Source organism: Sebastes fasciatus, chromosome 11, assembly GCF_043250625.1.
Source record: "Sebastes fasciatus isolate fSebFas1 chromosome 11, fSebFas1.pri, whole genome shotgun sequence".
NCBI lineage: Eukaryota > Metazoa > Chordata > Actinopteri > Perciformes > Sebastidae > Sebastes > Sebastes fasciatus.
The window spans coordinates 15,259,185-15,280,432 of record NC_133805.1 but is presented as its reverse complement, the minus strand read 5'-3'; the positions used below and the strand labels follow the sequence as shown (position 1 = coordinate 15,280,432).

Here is a 21,248-nt window from a genome sequence, read left to right as displayed (position 1 = left end):
AAAACTACTAATTCCAAGATTTTTCTTTATCAATAAAAATAAAATAATGTATTTCCTCATTTGAATTGTGTTTTTATATAAATAACCACTATGGATGACGTAAAGTAAAAGGATAACATTTAGAGGTTTCTTTTACACACTATGACTATTTTATCACGTTTTTTGACATGCTATACTATGATTTATATTTTTTTGACATACTATAAGACTTTTTTCCATAAAATGTTTTGCCATACTATACTTTGACTTTCTCTCATAACGTTTTTTGACATACTATACTATGACTTTTTTGTGAATGTTTTTGACATATACTATGACTTTTTCAAGAAAGTTTTCGACATACTATACTGACTTTTTTTCATAAAATGTTTCAACATACAATACTATGACTTTTTGTCCATGAACTTTTTCGACCTACTATACTATGACTTTTTTTCATGAAATGTTTTGACATATTCTATGACTTTTTTTTCATGAAATTCGTTCGACATACTATACTATGACTTTTTCTCAATTTTTCGACACACTATACTATGACTTTTTTTCATAACATTTTTCAACTTAATGTACTGACAATTTTTCAAATTTTTTTTCGACATTCTATACTATAATTTCTTTTCAAGAAATTTTTCGACACATTATACTATGACTTTCTTTCATTAAACGTTTCGCCATACTATGACTTTTTGTCATCAAATTTTTTGACATACTATACTACACACCTGGAAATGTGAAAAAAGTAAAGAGGTCTGAATACTTTCTGAAGGCACTGTACATTGACTTTATTCTGACATTTTTATGGGATATTACTGTATGACATTTTTAATGTTTCTAAGGGTTTACATCAGCGAACACCTGACCTGGACTCACCACACGGACACCATCACCAAGAAAGTGAGACGATGCTTCTTCTTCCTTGCAGCCCGATAAGAATCAACAGGAACTCCAAGACACTTCTGCAGGTGCACCATTGACATTGTCCTGACCGGCGGAATCACCCGGACAGAGTTGCCATCCATGGACGACCTCTAGAGCCAACAGTGTAGGAAGAAGGCCAAATGGATTATCAGGGATCCCAATGACCCCAGCCTAGGACAAACAAATAAAAATAAATTTTTATTTTGTATTTTATCCCTATATTTTACTATTTTAGTGCTTAGAATCACATTTCTTTTCCTTGCGTAATTTCCTTTTTACACATATTTAATGAGCATTGTTTAAGGGAGCCTGAGAAAAGATTTTCATTACCAATGAATGCTTCTCTGTAATTATTGTGTATATAACAATAAAGAATTTGAAACTATGACCTTGAACTGTACTTCATGACACACTATACTATGTCTTGTGACATTTTTCCAGCATACTATGACTTTTTTTTCATAACATTTTTCGTTTTTTTTTTAATAATATTTTTCGACATAAGACTTTCATAAAATATTTCGACATACTATACTATGACTTTTTTTCATAAACGTTTTCAAAATACTATAGTATGACTTTTTTCATGAAATTTTTCGACATATGACTTTTTAATGATTCTTTTTTAGACATACTATAATATGACTTTCTGAGACATACACACTATGACTTTTTTTGACATGCTATAGTATTCCTTTTGTTAACTTTTTTCGACATATTATACTATGACTTTTTTATGACACATTTTATGATGATTTTAATTGAATGTATTTACTGTGATTCGGTAAAAGTACAAAAGTCAGAATATCTTAAAATTAAAATATACTTAAAGTATTAAAAGTAAAAGTATTCTTATGCAGAAGGGCCCATGTCAGAATAATATATACTACATTATTGGATTATAATTATTGATGCAGTACTTTATACATCACATTAATATTGCAGCTTGATAATGGTGTGGCACATTTTAAATACTTAGTTTAATCTACAATAATATATCATCATTTATTAGTTGATTCAGATTACTAATACAAAATCTGTAAAATAAATTTAGTGCAGTAAAAAGTACAATATTTCCCTCTGAGATGTAGAGGAGTGGAAGTAAAAAAAGTAGCAGAAAATGGAAATACTCAAGTAAAGTTGGTCTAAAGAAATGTAAGTACCTCAAAATTATACTTAAGTACATTACTTGAGTAAATGTACTTAGTTACATTACATTAAAACATTTAAGTGGATATTACTCACCATGTGTTGGATGTCCCTGGATCTTTCTCCCTTCACGTGATCTGCATTTGATCCCATCCAGGTTGTCTTTCATTCACTGGAGTTGCTGATGGCTGTCAGCTGTTAGCTGGTTAATGTGAGCTGTCTGCAGGCTAAACACATTAACTCGAGCTGAGAGACCTGGAGGACAACTCTTAAACCTCGGTAGTAAAGGAAATAGGAGAAGGGTTTCTCACAGACACGGATAAGGATGCTCCCCCACCCTCCAAATTGTCAGCCCACGCTGTAGGCCATGTTTCCGCTGCTCATCACGTTAAACCCGCATCAGGTGTGTGCGCACCTGTGGGATGACGTCACAGTCAATACAGGTTTGTCAGGTGTTCTGACAAAAAGAGCTACCTGCTCAGAAAGTCCTACCAGTAGCTCATCCTGTCATTAAAAAAAGTCATTTTTATAAAACGGTCGCTGTATCCTACGACGGAGTATTAGAGCCACATTGAGGAAGAAAAAAATAAATCTGAAATTTCGAGAATAAAGTCATAATATTATGAGAATAAAGTCATAGGTTTACAAGAAAAAAAAGTTGTAATATTATGAAAATAAAGTAAGAAGTTTACGAGAATAAAGTCATAGGTTTACAAGAAAAAAGTCGTAATATTATGAGAATAAAGTAAGAAGTTTACGAGAAAAAAAAGTTGTAATATTATGAGAATAAAGTAAGAAGTTTACGAGAAAAAAAAGTCGTAATATTATGAGAATAAAGTAAGAAGTTTACGAAAAAAAAAAGTCGTAATATTATGAGAATAAAGTAAGAAGTTTACGAGAAAAAAAAGTCGTAATATTATGAGAATAAAGTAAGAAGTTTACGAGAAAAAAAAGTTGTAATATTATGAGAATAAAGTCATAAGTTTACGAAAAAAAAGTCGTAGGAACGTGGAGCATCTTTCGAAGATATATTTTAGGTTTCACAAATAACTAAATACTTAATCTTTTGGCACATCAGCACCATATTATCATAAGTAGAATGTGCATAATAGAATGTGCAAGAAACTTTATTCCCGTATTACGACTTTTTTCATGTAAAGTTATGTCTTTATTTTTGTAATATTACCACTTTTTTTTCTCGTATTTATTCTCGCAATATTATGACTTTTTTTTCGTAAACGTATTTATTTTCGTAATATTACGACTTTTTTCTCGTAAAGTTATGATTTTATTCTCGTAATATTACGACAATTTTTCTTGACTTTATTCTCGTTAAATTACGACTTTATTCTCGTAATATTACAACTTTTTTCTGGTAAAGTTATTTATTCTCGCAATATTACGACTTTTTTCTCGTAAAGTTATTTATTTTGGTAATAGTACGACTTTTCTCGTAAAGTTATGGTTTTATTCTCGTAATATTACGACAATTTTTCTTGGAATAGTATGACTTTATTCTCATTAAATTACGACTTTATTCTCGTAAAATTACAACTTTTTTTCGTGTAAAGTTATGAATTTATTCTCGTAATATTATAGCTTGTTTTCTCGTAAAGTTATTTATTTTCGTAATATTACGACTTTTTTCTCGTAAAGTTATGACTTTATTCTCGTAAATAGCATGACTTTATTCTCATTAAATTACGACTTTTTTCTCGTAATATTATGACTTTATTCTCAAAATCTCAGCTTTCTCATTTGTCAGAACACCAGCCAATCCTGGTTGGTGATTCAATAATTAGATTTGTTGAAGTCCCAAATGGAATCAAGGGGGAAAACACAGTATAGCACACACTGTGTTCACCAGGCTTGGCTTCTTTTATCTCTAACAGGTTTAAGAATTTCAGCCAGATTTAAAAACAACAACAACACAAGTGTGAAAAAAAACATGATTATTGTAATCTAATGTGTACACTAATGTTAAAGAGAAAAAATGTCCTAAGTTCCTATTGATTTTTTATTCAGACTAACTGCAACTGAGCTTATATTTCTCCCCACCCTCGTCGACTGTGGAGAAGGAGCTAAAACATCTGGTTGAGCTTGTGTAAAGTGGTGGTGTGTGATTCTCACCTCCCCCCTCCACAATGAGGTCAGAGGTCAGAGGTCAGAGGTCATGGAGAACAGACTGAGCGCTCACTGAAGTGGAAACCGGTTGTTCCAGCTGAAGGTTAACATAATATATAACACCCTGTTGTCTTCATCTGAAAGGGAACAGCATCTGTCGAAACACCTTTTGAAATTTACACATTTTCATAACTTATTGCTTTAAAGGCTCCTTTTTGTTATAATTGGCCGATTGCTTGGCCCCCCAGAAGTGCTGCTTACAGCATTGTCGAGAACCGCGGTATGGCTGCTCGTATACCCGCCAAGTCCGAAATTGATTGGATAAACAGTGAGATATGTGAGGAACAGTCATACATACAGTACATATAGACAGACTGAGAATATTTCCTTTAGAGTTAGAGTATGCTGCTACTGGCTAAATGGCACCAAATTTGCCAAGGTCACTCAGACATCACATCTACACGTCCACCAAATGTTGTCGCAATGGCTCAAAGCGTTCAGGAGACATGACCTTTTTTGTAATTTAAGCCCTGCCCACAATGTTTGAGCTAACTTTGAGAGCCAGCTATAGTAAAACTGTATGGAACATCAACAATCCAAAAAAGTAATTTTTCCCGGTGTGGTCCAGAGATGTTCTGTACCAAATTTCGTTATGATTCGCTCAAAATTTGTAGGAAGAGTAACAAAAAAAAAATCAGATTTGGACACAATTAAAAATGTCCTTTCTGAGTAAAAGCAGCAGTGGGTCGAAATGGAGCAAACATGATTTTTAAAAAGTTATTTTTATACAACGATCACTATATCCTGACAGTAGTGCATGAGACAGGTAGTCTGAAAAAAATCATGTTCCTCTGTGTCCTCCGGTGCTCCTAATGGCATCTGCAGGATTTCACAGACCGGAGGAAAACAACCAATCAGAGCCAAGCTGGAGCCTGCCGTCTCTGAGCAGCTGTCAATCACTCGTAAACTCTGATCAGACGGTCAAACAAGGCAGCGCTGATCAAATATGAATCAATATTCTGTTACTGTAATGCCTATTTCTCACCTCAAATGTTTTCAGAAACATCTTGTAGTGTACTGTTTAGCTGTAAAATGAGACAGTTTGCTCCGGCTGGTGGGCGGTGCTTGGTATATCTTCGACTGATTTCAACATGGCTGTCGGGTCACAAACTTTCTCATTGTCTCCCATCATGGGCTACATTTTTTCAAAGCCTGAAAACAGAGCCATGAGGAGGTGCAGATGTCTAGTCTTCACTCAGAACACTTGAATTACAATATGCTGAAAGGTCATTATGGAAGTTTTGCCCGATGATGCCAAAAATATTCTGCCTACTGCAGGTTTAAGGTAAGTTACCAGCCAAAACGTAAAGCTCATTGTTGTAGTGCCACCATCTGGTCAAACTGCACCACATTCGACACTGTACTCCCTTGGGTCCCTGGCAATACACCCACCAAGTGTGAAGTAGATTGGATGAGCGGTTCTGGAGATATGCTAAGGACACACGGAAAGACAGACAGAGATTCCTCACTCTATAGTTATATTAGACATATGTATTCTGAGATTTAATAACTGAATAAACACATTCTCACACATCAAAGTGCAGTAATGTGATTCTCGGGTACCACAGAAAGAATAATAAAGCGAACGTTTAGATCGTGACACAAATGTCCTTTTTAATAGGAAGCAGATCACAATCAGGCTGCATTCCAGTTCCCCTTCATCCTCATTAAAGAACAATCAATAATGATAAGAAACAAATTAGAAACATCCTTAGTAGAAAATAATTCTCTCATGCGAGTTCTGTGTTCACACTACATTCATATTGGTTACAGATGACGTATTCACAAGCTGTTTTGAAAAAAAACAAAAAACATTGATGACTTATCATTACATAGCTTTTGGAAATCAAAATTTAAAAAAAGGAAAATAAAAAGTCACATCAAAGAGACACGTGCTGGCACGATAAAGTTTCCCATCATGCAATTGTAAGTTGATTCTATTCACAGGGTGGGCGTCATTGGTCTCCACGGAGTTGTGTCGGCGTGCATGCATGCATGTGTGTCATCTTACATGTGCCCTTTTTTGTGCTTGAGCAGAGATCGGTGTGTAGATGTGTGTGCAGGTGTGTGTGTCGTCAGTGCGCGTGTGTGCAGTGGTGTGTGCAGTGGTGTGTGTGTGTGTGTGTGTGTGTGCATACATAAAGCAGGCAAACCAACGAGCCCCAAACTGGATGATCGGTTATAAATGCTGTTGTTTCTTTTTTTGCTTTTACAGCTACAACCTGACATGTCAAGTTTTGTCTTGAGCCCTGGGATTACTTATTGAACACATAAAAACAATGTATCTGCACTGCGTGTTAAATGTTAAATTTTGAAAGGCTGGTTCTCCCATAATGATCCGTTTTATTTAAGTGAAATTTGGACGCCTGAATTAAAGGTATGGTTGGTGTCCATTTTGGATTTAACTGTCCCTCTGATTGTAGAAAGAAGGCTCTGCTGAAGATAAATAACATTCAGAAGCTTTGTTTTTTGGTAGAATTCAACAGTATTTCATAAAGACAACATGTGACAGGCCAGCAGTGACAGTCTGGTGTAGCTCCGCACAGCGACAGGAAAACCTCACTGTCACTGACATCATTAAATTTCACAAAGAGACTACAAGACGAGCCGGACTATGACTGTGAGTGTTTGCTCACCTTTTTGCAGTGAAAGATAAAGGGGTTCATTAACGCTCGTGACAAGACTTAAACTGAGACAACATAAATGCTTGGCGGTGACTCCGATGGCTTCTTTCTTTGAAAACAAAAAAAAACATGAGCTCGTGCAAATTTGGTCCTAAAGGCAAATAGGAACTCTCGGACAAAACACTTCCCTTCTTATCCAAAACGTGAGAAAAATCGTACACACTCTCAACAGGAATGGGTTTTTTATGAGTCCATAAATAAAATGAAATTTAAAAAAGAATCTTAAAGTTTCCCATTCCTTGGGTCTGGATATTGCAGTTGGTGCTCCTGTATTTATATTGACAGCGCATACATTTAGGGTATGTAGATACAATATATTGCTCACAATCTCACAGCCCATTTTGCCGGGTGTGACAGTCAGCCCACACACACACACTCACACACACCTTCACACACATGCACACAATAACAAAAGACACAGCAGTGTCCACAGGGGGGTTTGTTCTTCTTAAAAACCACAAGGTTCAGTGAACGTACAAACAAACCACTATTGCCTTAAAGAGATGGGTTTAGTGTGCAGGCGATCGGGAGGAAAGTGTCCTTCAGCGTCGCGTGTCCTTTGAGCTTCCTCCACAGTGTCACTCATGAGAGACTTTCTGAATCGGAGCGTGTCTGCAGTGTGGCCTTGTTTCTATGGCAGAGCAGGTACAACAGGGGAGGGCGGGCACATGGGGAAACCTTGTGGTCAATTTGCCAACAGAAGTGTGGACAGTATGTATTAGTGCGTAAACTGACATCCCGGTCCACTGATCCTGTAGCCCTTTTTGGAGTTAATGTGCACTCTAGGGGTGTGTGTATGTGTTGGACACTGGGGTATTGCTCCGTTTGTTGTGATGTGAAGCAAGAAAAGTAAAAAAGCAAAAAAAAAGCACATTGTGGCCTCAACCTTCGTCTCTATCAACACATCAGGCTCAGCATGTTTCCACTGTCGGTGTGTTTTCTCCATGATAATGACGGTTAGTCGGGTCATAATTATAAAACCTTACTGTACAAGGGTTATATATGCACCATGCTCACACTGGTAAAATATTGGAGGCCCCCAACTTTTATAGGGGGAGTTACAGCAAAGTGAATCACAGTGTTCCTGGGGTCAACATGCAGGGCGTTAGTACATTACAGGACAGACTAGCAGTGACGTTGCCCCTGGACACTGATCTAAGGTCAGTGTTTTTCTCTATTTGGATTTTTGGGCAAAAAGGGAGCTGATCTTAGATCCGTGCCTGAACTCCAACCTACACAACACATCACACCGTGGGAAGACTACGCAGAGCAAACGACGATGAGTGGTGGGGGGGTGGGTGGGGAGAAAGACCGACGGACTGGAAGAACGACACACAGTCAGGCAGGCAAGCGGACAGACAGACGGACGGACGGACAGAGCACAGCTAGGCAAGGACTGGTCTCCTGAAGACACAGAGAAGCAAAAGTGCAAAGTGGTCGTCCTCAAACTATTCACATGGTTTAGTTGTTGTTCTGCGTTGCATCATATCACATCTAAATGTACAGCGTATAAAAGGTGTGATGTGTTATGGGAAAGATTGAGCGGGGGGTTGCTAATGTGAGGCTGGACCTAAACTGAGAGCTTTGAGTTGGGCTGTGGAAATATTCAAAATTAAATATGAATGTTTATAAACATATTCCTCCATGTTTGCATTGATAACATTGCAATGTAAATGTTGCATAATGTATGCAGATATATGTACAATAGAGCATTTTCATGTGTGTGCTTGTGTATTGCACATGGTTGTCTATCTATGTAGGTGGGACTACTATATGTGTGCCTACTATGTCTCTGGTGTTTTTGTGCACACACTTGTGTCCTCGCTCTCTCCGCCCTCCCTCACGTGCGGCCCTCCTCAGCTGAGCGCTGGTCCGACTTGAGCTTGACGAACTCTTTTGCCACATCGTCGTTGTTACGCTGAGAGAGGATGCGCAGCACCGTCAGGCCCGTCTCGTCCATGTGGACACGTCTGCCCAGCGGCATCCAGCAGGTGACGCTGCCCTTGCTGGCTATGTCCTTCACCTGCACCACGGCCATGCCCACGGTGCGGTCCTCTCTGGCGAAGCAGTAGTCCTTCACACACACCTGCAGCTCGTAGCTCTCTGGACCCACCTCCGTACCCAAGGAGCTGAAACAAGACAGAATTGCCTTATTAAGTGTTTTTTTGTTTTAGTATCAGTGGGCTACCTCTGGGTCTGAGAAGTAAAGCCAATGCTGAAGTGCCCTAAACTTGCATTCTTTCTAACAATCTGGTTGCAAAAAGAAGTCTAATTATATAGAAGTCTATGAGAAAATGACCCTACTTCTCACTTGATTTATTACCTCAGTAAACATTGTAAACATGAGTTTATGGTCTCAATCGCTAGTTCCAAGTCTTCTTCAATACAGCATGATGTTCATTTAGTAAATTATGATCCCATTTAGAGTCAAATAGACCATAAAGCAGGGTATGCTTTAGGGTGTGGCTACCTTGTGATTGACAGGTTGCTGTCCTGTCTGTCCCGTTGCAGTATAAGTTAACTCAACTCATTATGTGAAACTGAGGGAATATCCAAAACAAAGCCAATCAAATCCAGCAGAAATGGGTGACACTCACTACTGGAAGCTCTCAAGGAACTTAGGTGACCAGGTGTTGTTCTTGGACTTGGTGGCAAATTTCCTCTTCTTGTCGCTGAGGTGAGGGCCGATGATGTAGACCTCCACGAAGGGCCTGAAGCCCTGCGCCTTCCATTTCAGGTCATTAGCAGCCACCACTAGAGGATGAGCATAGGTAAAGTTAAAGAAGAAAGGTAGGAGAAGACAAGAAAACTGGGACAGCAGTGCAGTCTGCTCTGCCTTTTTTTTTACCTTTGACGCTGATCTTGTGCTCTCCATTAGGTTGGGGTAAAATGTCCACGCCCATAACCACCTCGCCAACTGCATCCACTCCAGATGCTGTAAAGATATGCTCAGTAATTACTCAGTTGATTATGTGCCCATTTGTCTTAGGTTGGTCATTACCAGTGTCTTTTGCAGTCCATAATGTAGCACAGCGAAGATGTATGACTTGAAGAATTCGGATGCATCAGCAGATTGTGAACTAAATTTAAACATACAGAGACTATACACACACATGCACACACACACACTCTGTGATAATCAGATGAGCAGGACTTGGCCGGGTAAAGTAGCTTTTGTGCCAGCTCTATTGCTAAGCAAATGGCAAACTGTAACGCAGTAATGGCTGGTAATTAATTCTTAACTTTCTATTCACACTGAAGGAAAAAAGAAAAAGGAGTTGAAACTGAGAAAGTCCAAACTGCAACACAAAAATCTGTAGAAAAGCTCCTTTTCATCAGCAGACACAATCTGTGCATCTTTTAATCATCGTGTCTTGCACATCCTAGCCTCTCCTCAAGTCACTGCAGTTTTCACATTCAAGTTCTCACCTGCTCAGCTGGTTTGGACATTATCTTTCTGTGTGCATTCTACATACTGTATATAAAAAGCTTCATCTACCACAAATAGTCCATGCATCAGTCATGATTTTTCAGCTGATAAAGAGGAATTCAAATTAGAGAGTAAAAAGGAGGAAAAAACAAGAAGAAGCAGAGTGCCGAGGGATAACACTGCACGCTGTCTGGTTATTTTTGGTTTCTGACAGTGTGATCACACAGATGTCTGAGCAGTCGTCTGAGCCGCTGCAGGTTGCTGTGGGGGACATGCAGATTTGACACAACACCGCTGACACGTACCTTTCTCTGGCGGTGTGTCTTCGTTTGCCGTGCACCTGAGCCCTTTCCCTCCGTGGACTGAGAGGAGACGGAAGAAAGTCAGCATTAGAGGATTGCAAAACAAAAGTGTTCATTCGTACGACAGGAGGAATGACTGATGGTATAAATACCTAAACAACTACGGCGTCTTTGAGCAATTTAAAAGCATTCATCATTCCCGTTTTTCTGCTCTTCTAAAATTCATCTGTGGGCATTTAAAGTTATACTGTGTATAACTAAAACCAGTATTTGCTGGTATTGCTACTGTAATTAACTGAAGCAATGAATTAAACATTTTCTTCCTACACTGTATTTAATCTCATAATCCCATTTTAATTCCATGAGCTGCAGTAAAAGTAAGAATAAGCAGTGGAGCTCTTTGAGAGTACCTGAAAGCATTTTTGTATACTATGCGACAGTGTGTGTGCGTGTGTGTGTGGGGGGGAGGGTTATTGCCGTTTGAAGTCATACCCTGAGCGCTCTGCGAGAGGACAAACTTCCTGATGAGCTTGTCTGTGGCCTGGGTGTACAGAGACAGGGCGTAGCGCAGAGACTGCAGGTCTGGACTCTTCTCCAAGAATGTCTTCTTCAGGCCCACACCGCCAGCATGGAAGTATTGCTGTGTAACAGATGTGACATGACACACGTATTGTAGATGGGTAGACGGCAAGCAGACAGACAGAGGGTAGGACACAGAGAGCTCTGAGTGGGAAATGTGACAAGTATGACAAAACTGTTTTGTAGTGTCAGCCCTGGAGCTATGGAGCAAAGGCATGGTGCTTTGAAGCTGGTTTGGCAACTCAAACACCTCTAAATCTGCACTAAAGTACACCAAACATGGTGTTCAAAGTTGATTAGAAATTGAGAAGAACATTTCATTATTTCATAATCCTTTGATTCATACAAATATATAGCATGTGTCACCCTGAAGTGAGATAAACATGTACATAAATGACTAGAGTTAAATCTGCAAATGCTTTGTAAACAAATATCAGTCTAAACCACATTGTAGGGTTGAGGAGAGACACATTTCCCCTGATCATGAACCCATAGATCCACGGACACAAACTCTATGTTCTTTTAGTATTTCTTCATGTTAAAAGGTAAAGTGTGTAACATCTGGCGGCATCTAGCGGTGAGTTTGCAGATTACACCTTCTCCCGTGGGCCAAGTGTGAAGGCAAACTACGGTGGTCGTCGTTAAAAAGCGAATGGCCCTCTCTAGAACAAGTTGTTGAAAGAGTAGCGTAAGTCATTTGGAGAATATAGAAGAGTCAGTGCGTAGAGTGTGTGTGTTTCCCGTGTCTTGTTTCTCGGCGGCTGATTGGAGGGACGGGGGTTAACTCCGGAGCCAGTAACATTATCGACTCCGGCCCAAGCAGGAAAAGTTAACAGTATTTTGTTTGTCCGTTCTGGGCTACTGTAGAAACACTGTAGAAGAGAGGCCCCGCTCACTATGTAGATATAAACATCTCATTCTAAGGTAACAAAAACAGGAAATTATACACTAAAGAAAACATATTTATTAATATTATATTCCATTTCCACCAATAGATCCCCTAAATGTTACACACTAAAATTATGTTAAAGTAATTAAGAGCACCAATTTCCCTGCCAGCTGTTCGTGTGACACAGGAATACAATACCTTAATAGTGTCCAATGCCAGCTCTATTATTGCACACTGTTTAGGACTGAGAGCTTTGGCCTCCTCTCGCCCCATGTGCTCCTGCAGGACAGATCAAACAAAGGAGTCAGTCTATATCACACTTACTGCTAAAATGCAATCTATAATTTTCATTAATTCGTTTTTTTTTTTTTTTGCTGCCTTCTATTTTCATCACCTTGAGCTTGGAAAGCTGGCCCAACTCCTTAGCAGCGTTGAAGATCATCTGAGTGCCCTATTATGAGAGACAGACAGATAGATAAGTGAGTAGAGAAACAAAAGGGTGGTGTTTGAGAGATATGCAGTTGAGTGAGAGGTGAGTTCAGGAGGTTTAGTGAGGACAGACAGCTGCAGATACAAGAAATGTAGAGTGAGGGGGAAAAAAGAGTAACATTTTTATACTAATCTATATATCCATTAAATAAACAAGCTACATTTTGGGAGAGAAAAAAGGTTTTAGTGCTTTGGTGCACAGTCAGTCAGTATTGCAGGGACTCATGGGCAGGAAATGTTGCCTCTGGTGCAACGTGCTGCCATTTAAATCAGGTTTGATGCACTGATATCCACAGAGAAGGAGAAAGACTTGTAAAAGAAACAAAAAAAACAAAGGCTACAGAGGGTGGTGTTTACGCTCCTGTTAAAAATACAGTGTTTCTCCATGCTAACAGAGGCTGTACACACACATACACACACACACACATACTTACAGCAACCTAAGAAAGGAAGGAAGGGAGAGAGAATGGGGTAATGGCAGGATAAATGGGTTAATGTACAATCACTACGGAACAAAGCAATGAAAGGCATTTAAATTCAGAAGCAGAGAAGAAGAAAAAGGTGAAGAAAATAGGAGTGAGTCTTTTTTTAATTACATACCGTCTGGTCAGTGAGTGTTGGAAGCACAATTGTTTTTTCCATTGTGTTCATCACTAGTTTCCACAGCTCCTTCAGCACTCTCTTCAGGACGGTCTTCTCACAGATCTTAGCGAACAGCGACAGGCTGAAACACAAAAACACACAATCTCATAACTGACAGACATGAAGGCAGCACTGAAACGCATGTTTTCTTTTATTTGTGGAGTGTGTGTGCCTGCCATAGTAACATTCATAAAGGCACAAACAATATATAACGCACTTGTGAGACTTGGTACCATTTACATTTTTGTATTATTATTTGTTCATTTAAAAAATATTGAATGTTGTCTTAGTAAAAGCAGCCATTCAAGAACTGTGCCTTAAAAGGTACAGTGTTTAGGATTTGGCGGAATCTAGTGGTGTGGTTTCAGATTGCAACCAACTGAGTACCACTCCGCTCGCTCCTCCCTTTCCAAGACTGAGATAACGTGAGCTAACGAAAACACAATTCTTAGTTTCAGATGATTAAACACTAATGTAAACATAGTTATGAATATTATATTATATTTCTGCCAATAGATCCCCTGAAATGTTACACACTGTTCCTTTAAAAAAGTGTAAAATCTCGATAAAAAAAATCTGATGAAAGAAAGACTAACCACGACTAAGAATCTGACCAAACATTCATTGCTAACTTCTGAGACACATTTCAGTTAATTCTTCGATATCCAGCCGTACTTACTTGATGTCCAGGAAGTCCATGATGGGCTGCAGGACGTTGTCGGCATCCTGAACCACGCTGCCGTTGGCCGGGACGGTCTGACCTTTTACCTGGGCTAGGATGTCTCCCATTTGCCTCACATTGTCCTCGATCTGTGGCTGGAAACTGCATCACCACACAAAAAGCCAACAAGCTTCAATTTCCTTTCTTTATCATATGCACAACAAATTACAACAAAGCGGTCGTTGGCAGTGAAAATCTTGGATGTCAAGGTTCCCCTTCAACAATGCTCCTTATATGTATATATAAAAAAGGGAAAAAACACAGGGAAAAGCAAAATGAGAATCTAAGACTTAAAATAGTGCAAGTTAAAATATAGGGCCTAAGTAAGTAATGTCAATTTGTGGTAGACAGTATTTCAAATGGATAAACTGAATATAAAGAGTAATGTAGTATGTATATGCATATTGAGAAGTAATAAATATATATGCCAAATGTAAACATGCAAACAGACTTTGAAATCAGCAGGAGAAACTGGTTCCAAAAAGACAGACCCACCTGACAGCAAAGATGCGGCTGAGGTCATCCATGACGCTGTTGAGTTTGTTCTGCAGCTCCTTGAGGAAGTCACTCGCCTCCAGATTGAGCTGGAAGAATACAAACAGGATGAATACAAGAGTCATGTTATATTGGCCCAATCACAACAATAACAGCATGTATGGAAACTCACATCTTTGCCTCCCATGGCCTCAAACATCTTCTCCAACTGAACCCTGAGCTGCTGGATGTTATTGATGATGATACATGGCTGAGGGGTGAAAGAGAAAAATCATTACGCACACACTTCTCACTCCCTTTCCTCTGTCTGCTCCCAGCATTTTATTGTAATCAATCAAGGTTAGTCCTCCTAACTTGTTTTATTGCTTCTTTGGCAAAAAGAGCTCTTAGTGATGCAGGGCAGGAGCAGCAGGAGTTTTCAGTAATTACTGCTCCTCCGGGGGCTCCTGGTCTCACTGGGAGAGCAGCCCACTTTTCCCCGAGCCTACACCACATTCAGCTAATTACACAGCACTAATTCACTCTGAAGCACTGCAACCTGGGCACGGCTATAACACTGAAGAGCAGTTTATTGTGCTAAAATTAATCAACCTGACCACATACACCAATGCTCCTTATGGGGCTCAAATTAAACAGTTGAATCAGTCACTGCTGTTTATTCCGCAGACACAAATTTCCATCTGGTACCTTGTTGTGCCAAACTCTTTACACACTGTTACGTCTTCTACATTAAAACATCTTTAACACCTACCACTTTCTCTTTCTTGACATGATTTTGAAAATCCTTTTCAATGATGTCAGCGTAAGCCAGCAGGACATTACCAATGGTCTAGGAGAAAGAAACAAAATAAAGGAATGAGAAATGTATTGCATTAAAAGCGACTACTCAGGTAAAGACATTCTGTGGGGAGCATTAGCAGGTGAAAGTCACCTTGGCGAATCTCTTCATGTAGTTGCCAACGATCTGAGGGTCGGGGCACTCCAGTTTGCGGATGATTTCAAAGCTCTGATTGAGCTGAGAGAACACGTCCACCACTGAGCAGGAGAACAAAGCGTGCTCTGATGTGACCTGGAACTGCAAAACGAGAAGAAAGGGGGGAGAGAGTGTGAGGAGCTGTTTTGTGGTGCTGATGCTGCAGCACAGTGATGTGAGGACGACTAACACTGAAAGTGAGGGGTTGGATCCCCCTGAGGGCCACCCATGGGAGAGGATCACGGCGCTGTTACACATCATGGACAATGAAGCTGACCCCTCTTCAGCTGCAAGTGATCAAAGGATTTGGGAGGTGATTCCTCTGTAAGCGCTTGGATGAGAGCGATGGAGGTGATAAGAGGGTTATGATGAGGAGCAGGGCCCTCATTAACAGGCCGGCCATTAGTGAATAGTGTTATGGTATGTGACTGGGTCTGGGGACCACTGTTTTCGCTGACACAGGAATGCAGAAGCTGCCTCTGGCGACAGTAATTGGACCCAAAGGAGTCCTGACATATGAGCTGGGGGAATCTTCAGCTGCTCTGAATCGACCTACTTGCTGCGTGGATATGTAGGCACGATTGAGACTGAGTGTGTGTGAGTACATCGACTTATGCTGTAGCATCTGCACTTCTCTGCAGTGAAGTTTTTTTGTTCAATTGCCTTCGGTATTGAATCATTATTGATTGCCCTGAGGTCTTCAACCCGCTCTTCTCAGCCTGGGATGTGCTGAGTCAGGAGAGATGCTGTGAACTGCCTGATTTTGCATGAGAAATGCATGAATACATTTTTTGGGGGGGGGAAATGCTGCAGGTAGGAGATCAGATTTAAGCTTTCATACTGTATTTTATCACTGCCTCAGCAGAATTTGATTGTTGAATTTAGTCAAACTTAAGTCTCACATGATCGCCTGATACTTTTCTTTTTTTTTCAAAACTCTTTCCTCTAAATTTTCCTGCACACTTTGCTGTAGAAAGCTAACATTGTTTCTTAAAGGAACAGTTAGTACATTTTGTTCCGAGGGTCAGATAAGAGGACCGATATCACTGTCAAGTCTGTGCGGTAAATATGAAGTTAGAGCCAGCAGTCTGGTAGCTTAGCTTAGCTCAAAGACTGAAAACAGACTCCAGGAAGTCACTGCACCCTACCAAGAAATAGTCAGGCACCATCGGTAAAACCAGCGCAACCAGTAAAACCAGTGTTGCTTTTACACTTTTTTTGTATGGGTGCTGGCAGGCAGATTTTGTTTCCCCCTGTCTTTATGCTAAGCTAATTTAGCCAGCTGCTGATGGTAGCTTCATACTGTAGAGACGTGTGAGTGGTGTCAATCTTCTCTTTAAATAAGAATTAGGGCAGGAAATCAACTTAAACCAGGCATTTACTAAATGTTTCAAAACTAGGAGGTGTTTGGTGTAATCTTGCATTTAGAGGTTGTGTTTAATAGCTCTTGCAGAAATTCTAGTAACAGACTTTGGTTTATTTTCTGACAACACCTGTTAGTATGCTGGTACAGCTAACATTTTACATATGATGATGCAGATGAAAGCAGTTACCCCGTCTTTTTTGTCCCTCTCCAGGGCTCCATGCAGAAAATCTCTGGACACTTCTTCATTCTCATCCAACCACATGACGACAAATGGTTCAAACCAGCTGCAGAACAAGGAACGAGCAGAGACAACATGAGTCTTCGTGCCACAGTGATAAATGAGAGAGGAAGAGTGTGGATGCTGTTTATAAGATACTTACGCTGGGTATTCAGGTACGTGCTTCTGGAAAGTGGTCAGCTCCTTGCAGTACTCGTTGTAGAGCCACTTCACCTTGAAGTGCAAGTTCATATAATCTGCGCTTTTACACAGGCGTTTTTTCTCGTGCTCTGAATATCAAAGAGAAACAAAGAATGAGGAAAGTCCCACTTCACCACTTTTTCTCCTTATAGTTTGCACATAAAACACACACTCCTGGCACAAACTAATGACTCCTCTTATTTCCAGGCCTGTCTCCTCCTCCCCATCCCAACAACTCACACACACAAACACCTACCCTCCATGGCGTATTTCATGTCTTGAGCAAACATATTCCACATGACCTCGGCGCTGATCTTGCCCACGTTCAGTTCCTGGGGAAACCTATAAGAGGCAGTGCTCAGGCTTAAATCCAGCTCTGTATGCAGTAATGGTAATCTATTATTTAACAAGATAACCCAGATTCACTTTTATCAGTGTTTCCTCTGTATATTTTTTAGCATTTCTATATTAACACAACACTATTTTCCTCATTGTCTCCTAAAACAAAGCCAATGAGTTCATTTAAATTCATAATCATAAGTATTAAAACAACGGTTTTAAAAAGTAGTAGTAATGGGATCCAAATCCAAACTACCCCCTCCCACCAAAGTGTCTGTTGTACAGGAATGACTTGTCTGGAAAGACACAGGCTAAGGATTTACTGTCAGTATGGTACAAACCTACACAGCATTATAATACAGGAAAACATTGTTATCAATATTGAACAGTTGGATGCTTTTGTTTTGTTTATAGTTTGATATTTCTATATATTGTAAGCACATTTGCGTTACTCTCCATTTCATAACTGACAGGACACACATGGGACTTTCAAAACAAACAAAGGTTGTTTGTTTGACTGTTTTGCCTGTTTCTCTTAATGCTCTGACACTCCCCTCCTCATATGCTATTGATATAGTGATACATGTGCCTACCAAATTTCGTACATGAAACAGGTAACCTCAAAAAAATCATGTCCCTCTGTGTCCTCCGGTGCTCCTAATGGCATCTGCAAGATTTCACAGACCGGAGGAAAACAACCAGTAAGAGCTGATCTGAGGTCCGCTGTCCATCTGCTGTCTATGAGAGCTGGCTGTCAATCACTCACGAACTCCGACCAAACGGTCAAACTAGGCAGCACTGATCAAATATGAATCAATATTATGTTACGTTAATGCCTATTTCTCGCCTCAAATGTTTTCAGAATCATCTTGTAGTGTACGGTTTTGCTGTAAAATTAGAAAGTTTGTGACGCCGCCGCCATTGTGAAATCTGGTGAAGGAACGCCAAGTTCCGGTCACATGACCGGAGCACAGCCAATAGGAACACTCTCTCAATGAAGTGACAATTTTAGATTTTTTAAAGCCTGAAAACAGAGCCATGAGGAGGTGCAGATGTCTAGTTTTCTCTCAGAACACTTGAATTACAATATGCTGTAAGGTTATTATGGATTTTTTGCCCAATGATGCCAAAAATATACTGCCTACCGCCACTTTAATGCGTGTGCCAAGTTTTTGCTTTTAAACAAATCCCATACAGCTACTCATAAAGCCTTAGTTTTTCCTAAACTGGCCTTGAAAGTTCCAACAATGGCTCTGCATGCAAAATTTGAGGAATTATGCCCATGTTGTGAGCAGAGACTCACTGATTAAGGCAATGAGTGTAGGAGTTTTTGTCCTCCTCTATGATGGAGACGATGAGGGTGATGAGTTTGGACCAGAAGTCCAGGTTTTTGGTGCTGGGACCCTGCTCATCTGGAGCGTCTGCCTTCGCCTGGAGACAAAAAGATGTACTGGATTCATATCGTAACAAGAACTTCTTTGCAGTGAAAGCACAGTAGTGGCTCTAAAGAGCAGAAATACAGCAATGGTATCATTCACACATATACAGTGCTTTTGCTTCACACACACATGCAGACTTACAGGGTCTGTCTGATATTCCCTGTTGTAGAGGTCGTGGCAGTTGTTGAAAATGTACTCGTAGGTGGAGTTGAGACAGGCTTTCACACAGTCTTTCACCACCTGGCTTGCCCTGGGGGGACTCTGCAACTCCTGGACCTGAACACAAATGGTACACAACATATGGATGAATCGAATTCACCTCAAAGAGCTGACAGACACACACACACAGTCTCAGCAGGAGGTTATCTCAGTGGGAATTTAACCATTAACTCAATGAGCTGCATGAATCACACCAAAATACATTAACACCCACACAGGGTTTCATGATAATTGCTTCAGTTTGGATAGGGTAATGTTATGCTGATTCTCAGTTCTAGCCTTAGACTACTTTCCAGAAAGTACTGGAAATTTGCACCATGTTTGTTTTTGGAGCTAAGTTCTACTGTGAAAAGAAAAGAAAAGAAAAGATCCATCTTTCAGTCATCCTTACCTTCATCCTGAAGAAAGTGATACTCGTCAAGAGATCAACTGTAGACTTGAGGTCTTGTAGTCTTTCAGGACTGCTTGCGGGGAAGTTATTCTGAAAGCACACAAAGAGACGATTATAAGCGGCACAACATGTTCACCTAAGTTTGAAAGTTTTCTTTTTCTTCAGGTAATAAGATGAAAGAGATAAATATTAGAAGTGATATCAAGACAACATAATTTTCATCTCAAAACAGAGACTAGACATTCCCATTCATGTACACACAAAAATAGCACAAACAGATGTGGATTGTAGCAGCAAGTAACTTAGAATCAAAAGTGTTTTGCATTTGTTATGACAGAGAGAAGCAGTCAGTACCCGGTACATGGACAGGTCGATCCTCAGGGAGTTGTGCAGCTGATCCAGCAGTTTGACAAACCTCTCCTTCTACACAGGAAAAGACACAAAAACAGAACAAGCCGCTCAGAAACAGACCACAGCTGAAAGATTATAAGTTACCATTTGACTACACAAACGACGAGGCCCAGCTGATTGGAAGTTTGGAGAAGTAGGCAGGGCCACATTAAACCGACTTTCATCTACAGCCCGAGGGGACCAAGAGCTAGTCATTTCGAAGGAGTTTTTAAAAGCAATATTCTGAAGTATAGCATTTTCCAGTTAGAATATAAAGCCTCTTGTAGAATACTGTCACTCATATACTGTATGAAGAAGGGACTCACGCCAAAGTTTGATGCAGCAAATCTGTCTGAGGCTGAAACATTGTTGGAGGACTGGGTGGTGTGGGCGTAGTAAGCGTTGATGTTGGCAAGCAGGGTGCTCATCACAGCTGGCACTCCTGGGCACATGTACTTAGATGACAAGCAGGCGAAGTGGCTGTGGGGTGGAAGTGGCAAAAAGAACATTTAGTGCATTTTCTTGCTCCTGTTACCCATGTATTGGAAAACATTATAAACTATATATACTCATTATCTAACTGTATAAACATAAGTGGAATAAACCCAATGATTTGATCTCTCTTATTTAACTTTCAAAGGTAAACATTCAGAGTAATGGTTGAGGGACTGACGTCATGGCCTGGTAGATGGACTCTACTCCGTATCTCATGGCAAACTCGTCCACTATCTCCTGAGCCGTCTCCTCAAAATACACCTTCCAGGCATCGTCCCCTTTGGCATCAGGGATCTTTACTACACCGCCATTCTGCTCCTCAGTGGTGTACTGGAACAGATGCTGAACAAGACAAAGGACTGATAAGTTAAAACAAATGCAGATTGTAAAAAAACAAATACAGCCAGATAAAAAAGTGAGGTCATACAGATCAATTGAACAGGCCTTAGATCTACTGTAAGTATTAATGCTTGGATAGCCTTAATGATCATCTGAGAGACCATGAGGTAACACAAGAACAACATATTCATGTGTTTGACTGTGCAAAGCTTTATATATCTGATATGAAGACTTTTAAATGATCTGTTTATCTATTCTAAAATGCACATTCAGCTGGTGTAAGAAGACAAGCAAGATTCAGTACACAGTCTGAGAAGCTGATTTAATTTTGAATGGTTAAAACGTGTAAAACAACACAACTAACATTCACTCCTTTTTTCTGTGATACAGCAAAATG

At 39.9% G+C, this 21,248-nt stretch overlaps 1 protein-coding gene across 2 annotated transcripts in view; it reads right to left on the bottom strand.

Moving 5' to 3' along the window:
* Positions 1-5,839: 5,839 nt before the first annotated feature.
* The window catches only part of LOC141777070 (protein unc-13 homolog A), a 36,884-nt gene continuing 21,475 nt past the window's right edge, over positions 5,840-21,248 (bottom strand). For both annotated transcript variants that reach the window (XM_074651007.1, XM_074651006.1), the window contains exons 20-41: positions 20,691-20,854; positions 20,344-20,497; positions 19,982-20,050; positions 19,628-19,717; positions 19,159-19,293; positions 18,882-19,009; positions 17,496-17,581; positions 17,202-17,328; positions 17,009-17,105; positions 15,414-15,557; positions 15,234-15,311; positions 14,655-14,732; positions 14,483-14,571; positions 13,946-14,089; positions 13,225-13,348; positions 12,530-12,586; positions 12,334-12,414; positions 11,160-11,307; positions 10,671-10,727; positions 9,784-9,870; positions 9,533-9,689; positions 5,840-9,064 (exon numbers count right to left, since the gene is read on the bottom strand). In XM_074651007.1, coding sequence (XP_074507108.1) covers positions 8,776-9,064; positions 9,533-9,689; positions 9,784-9,870; positions 10,671-10,727; positions 11,160-11,307; positions 12,334-12,414; positions 12,530-12,586; positions 13,225-13,348; positions 13,946-14,089; positions 14,483-14,571; positions 14,655-14,732; positions 15,234-15,311; positions 15,414-15,557; positions 17,009-17,105; positions 17,202-17,328; positions 17,496-17,581; positions 18,882-19,009; positions 19,159-19,293; positions 19,628-19,717; positions 19,982-20,050; positions 20,344-20,497; positions 20,691-20,854 — 2,583 coding nt within the window. In that variant the 3' untranslated portion in view covers positions 5,840-8,775. The remainder of the gene's footprint in view (positions 9,065-9,532; positions 9,690-9,783; positions 9,871-10,670; positions 10,728-11,159; positions 11,308-12,333; positions 12,415-12,529; positions 12,587-13,224; positions 13,349-13,945; positions 14,090-14,482; positions 14,572-14,654; positions 14,733-15,233; positions 15,312-15,413; positions 15,558-17,008; positions 17,106-17,201; positions 17,329-17,495; positions 17,582-18,881; positions 19,010-19,158; positions 19,294-19,627; positions 19,718-19,981; positions 20,051-20,343; positions 20,498-20,690; positions 20,855-21,248) is intronic.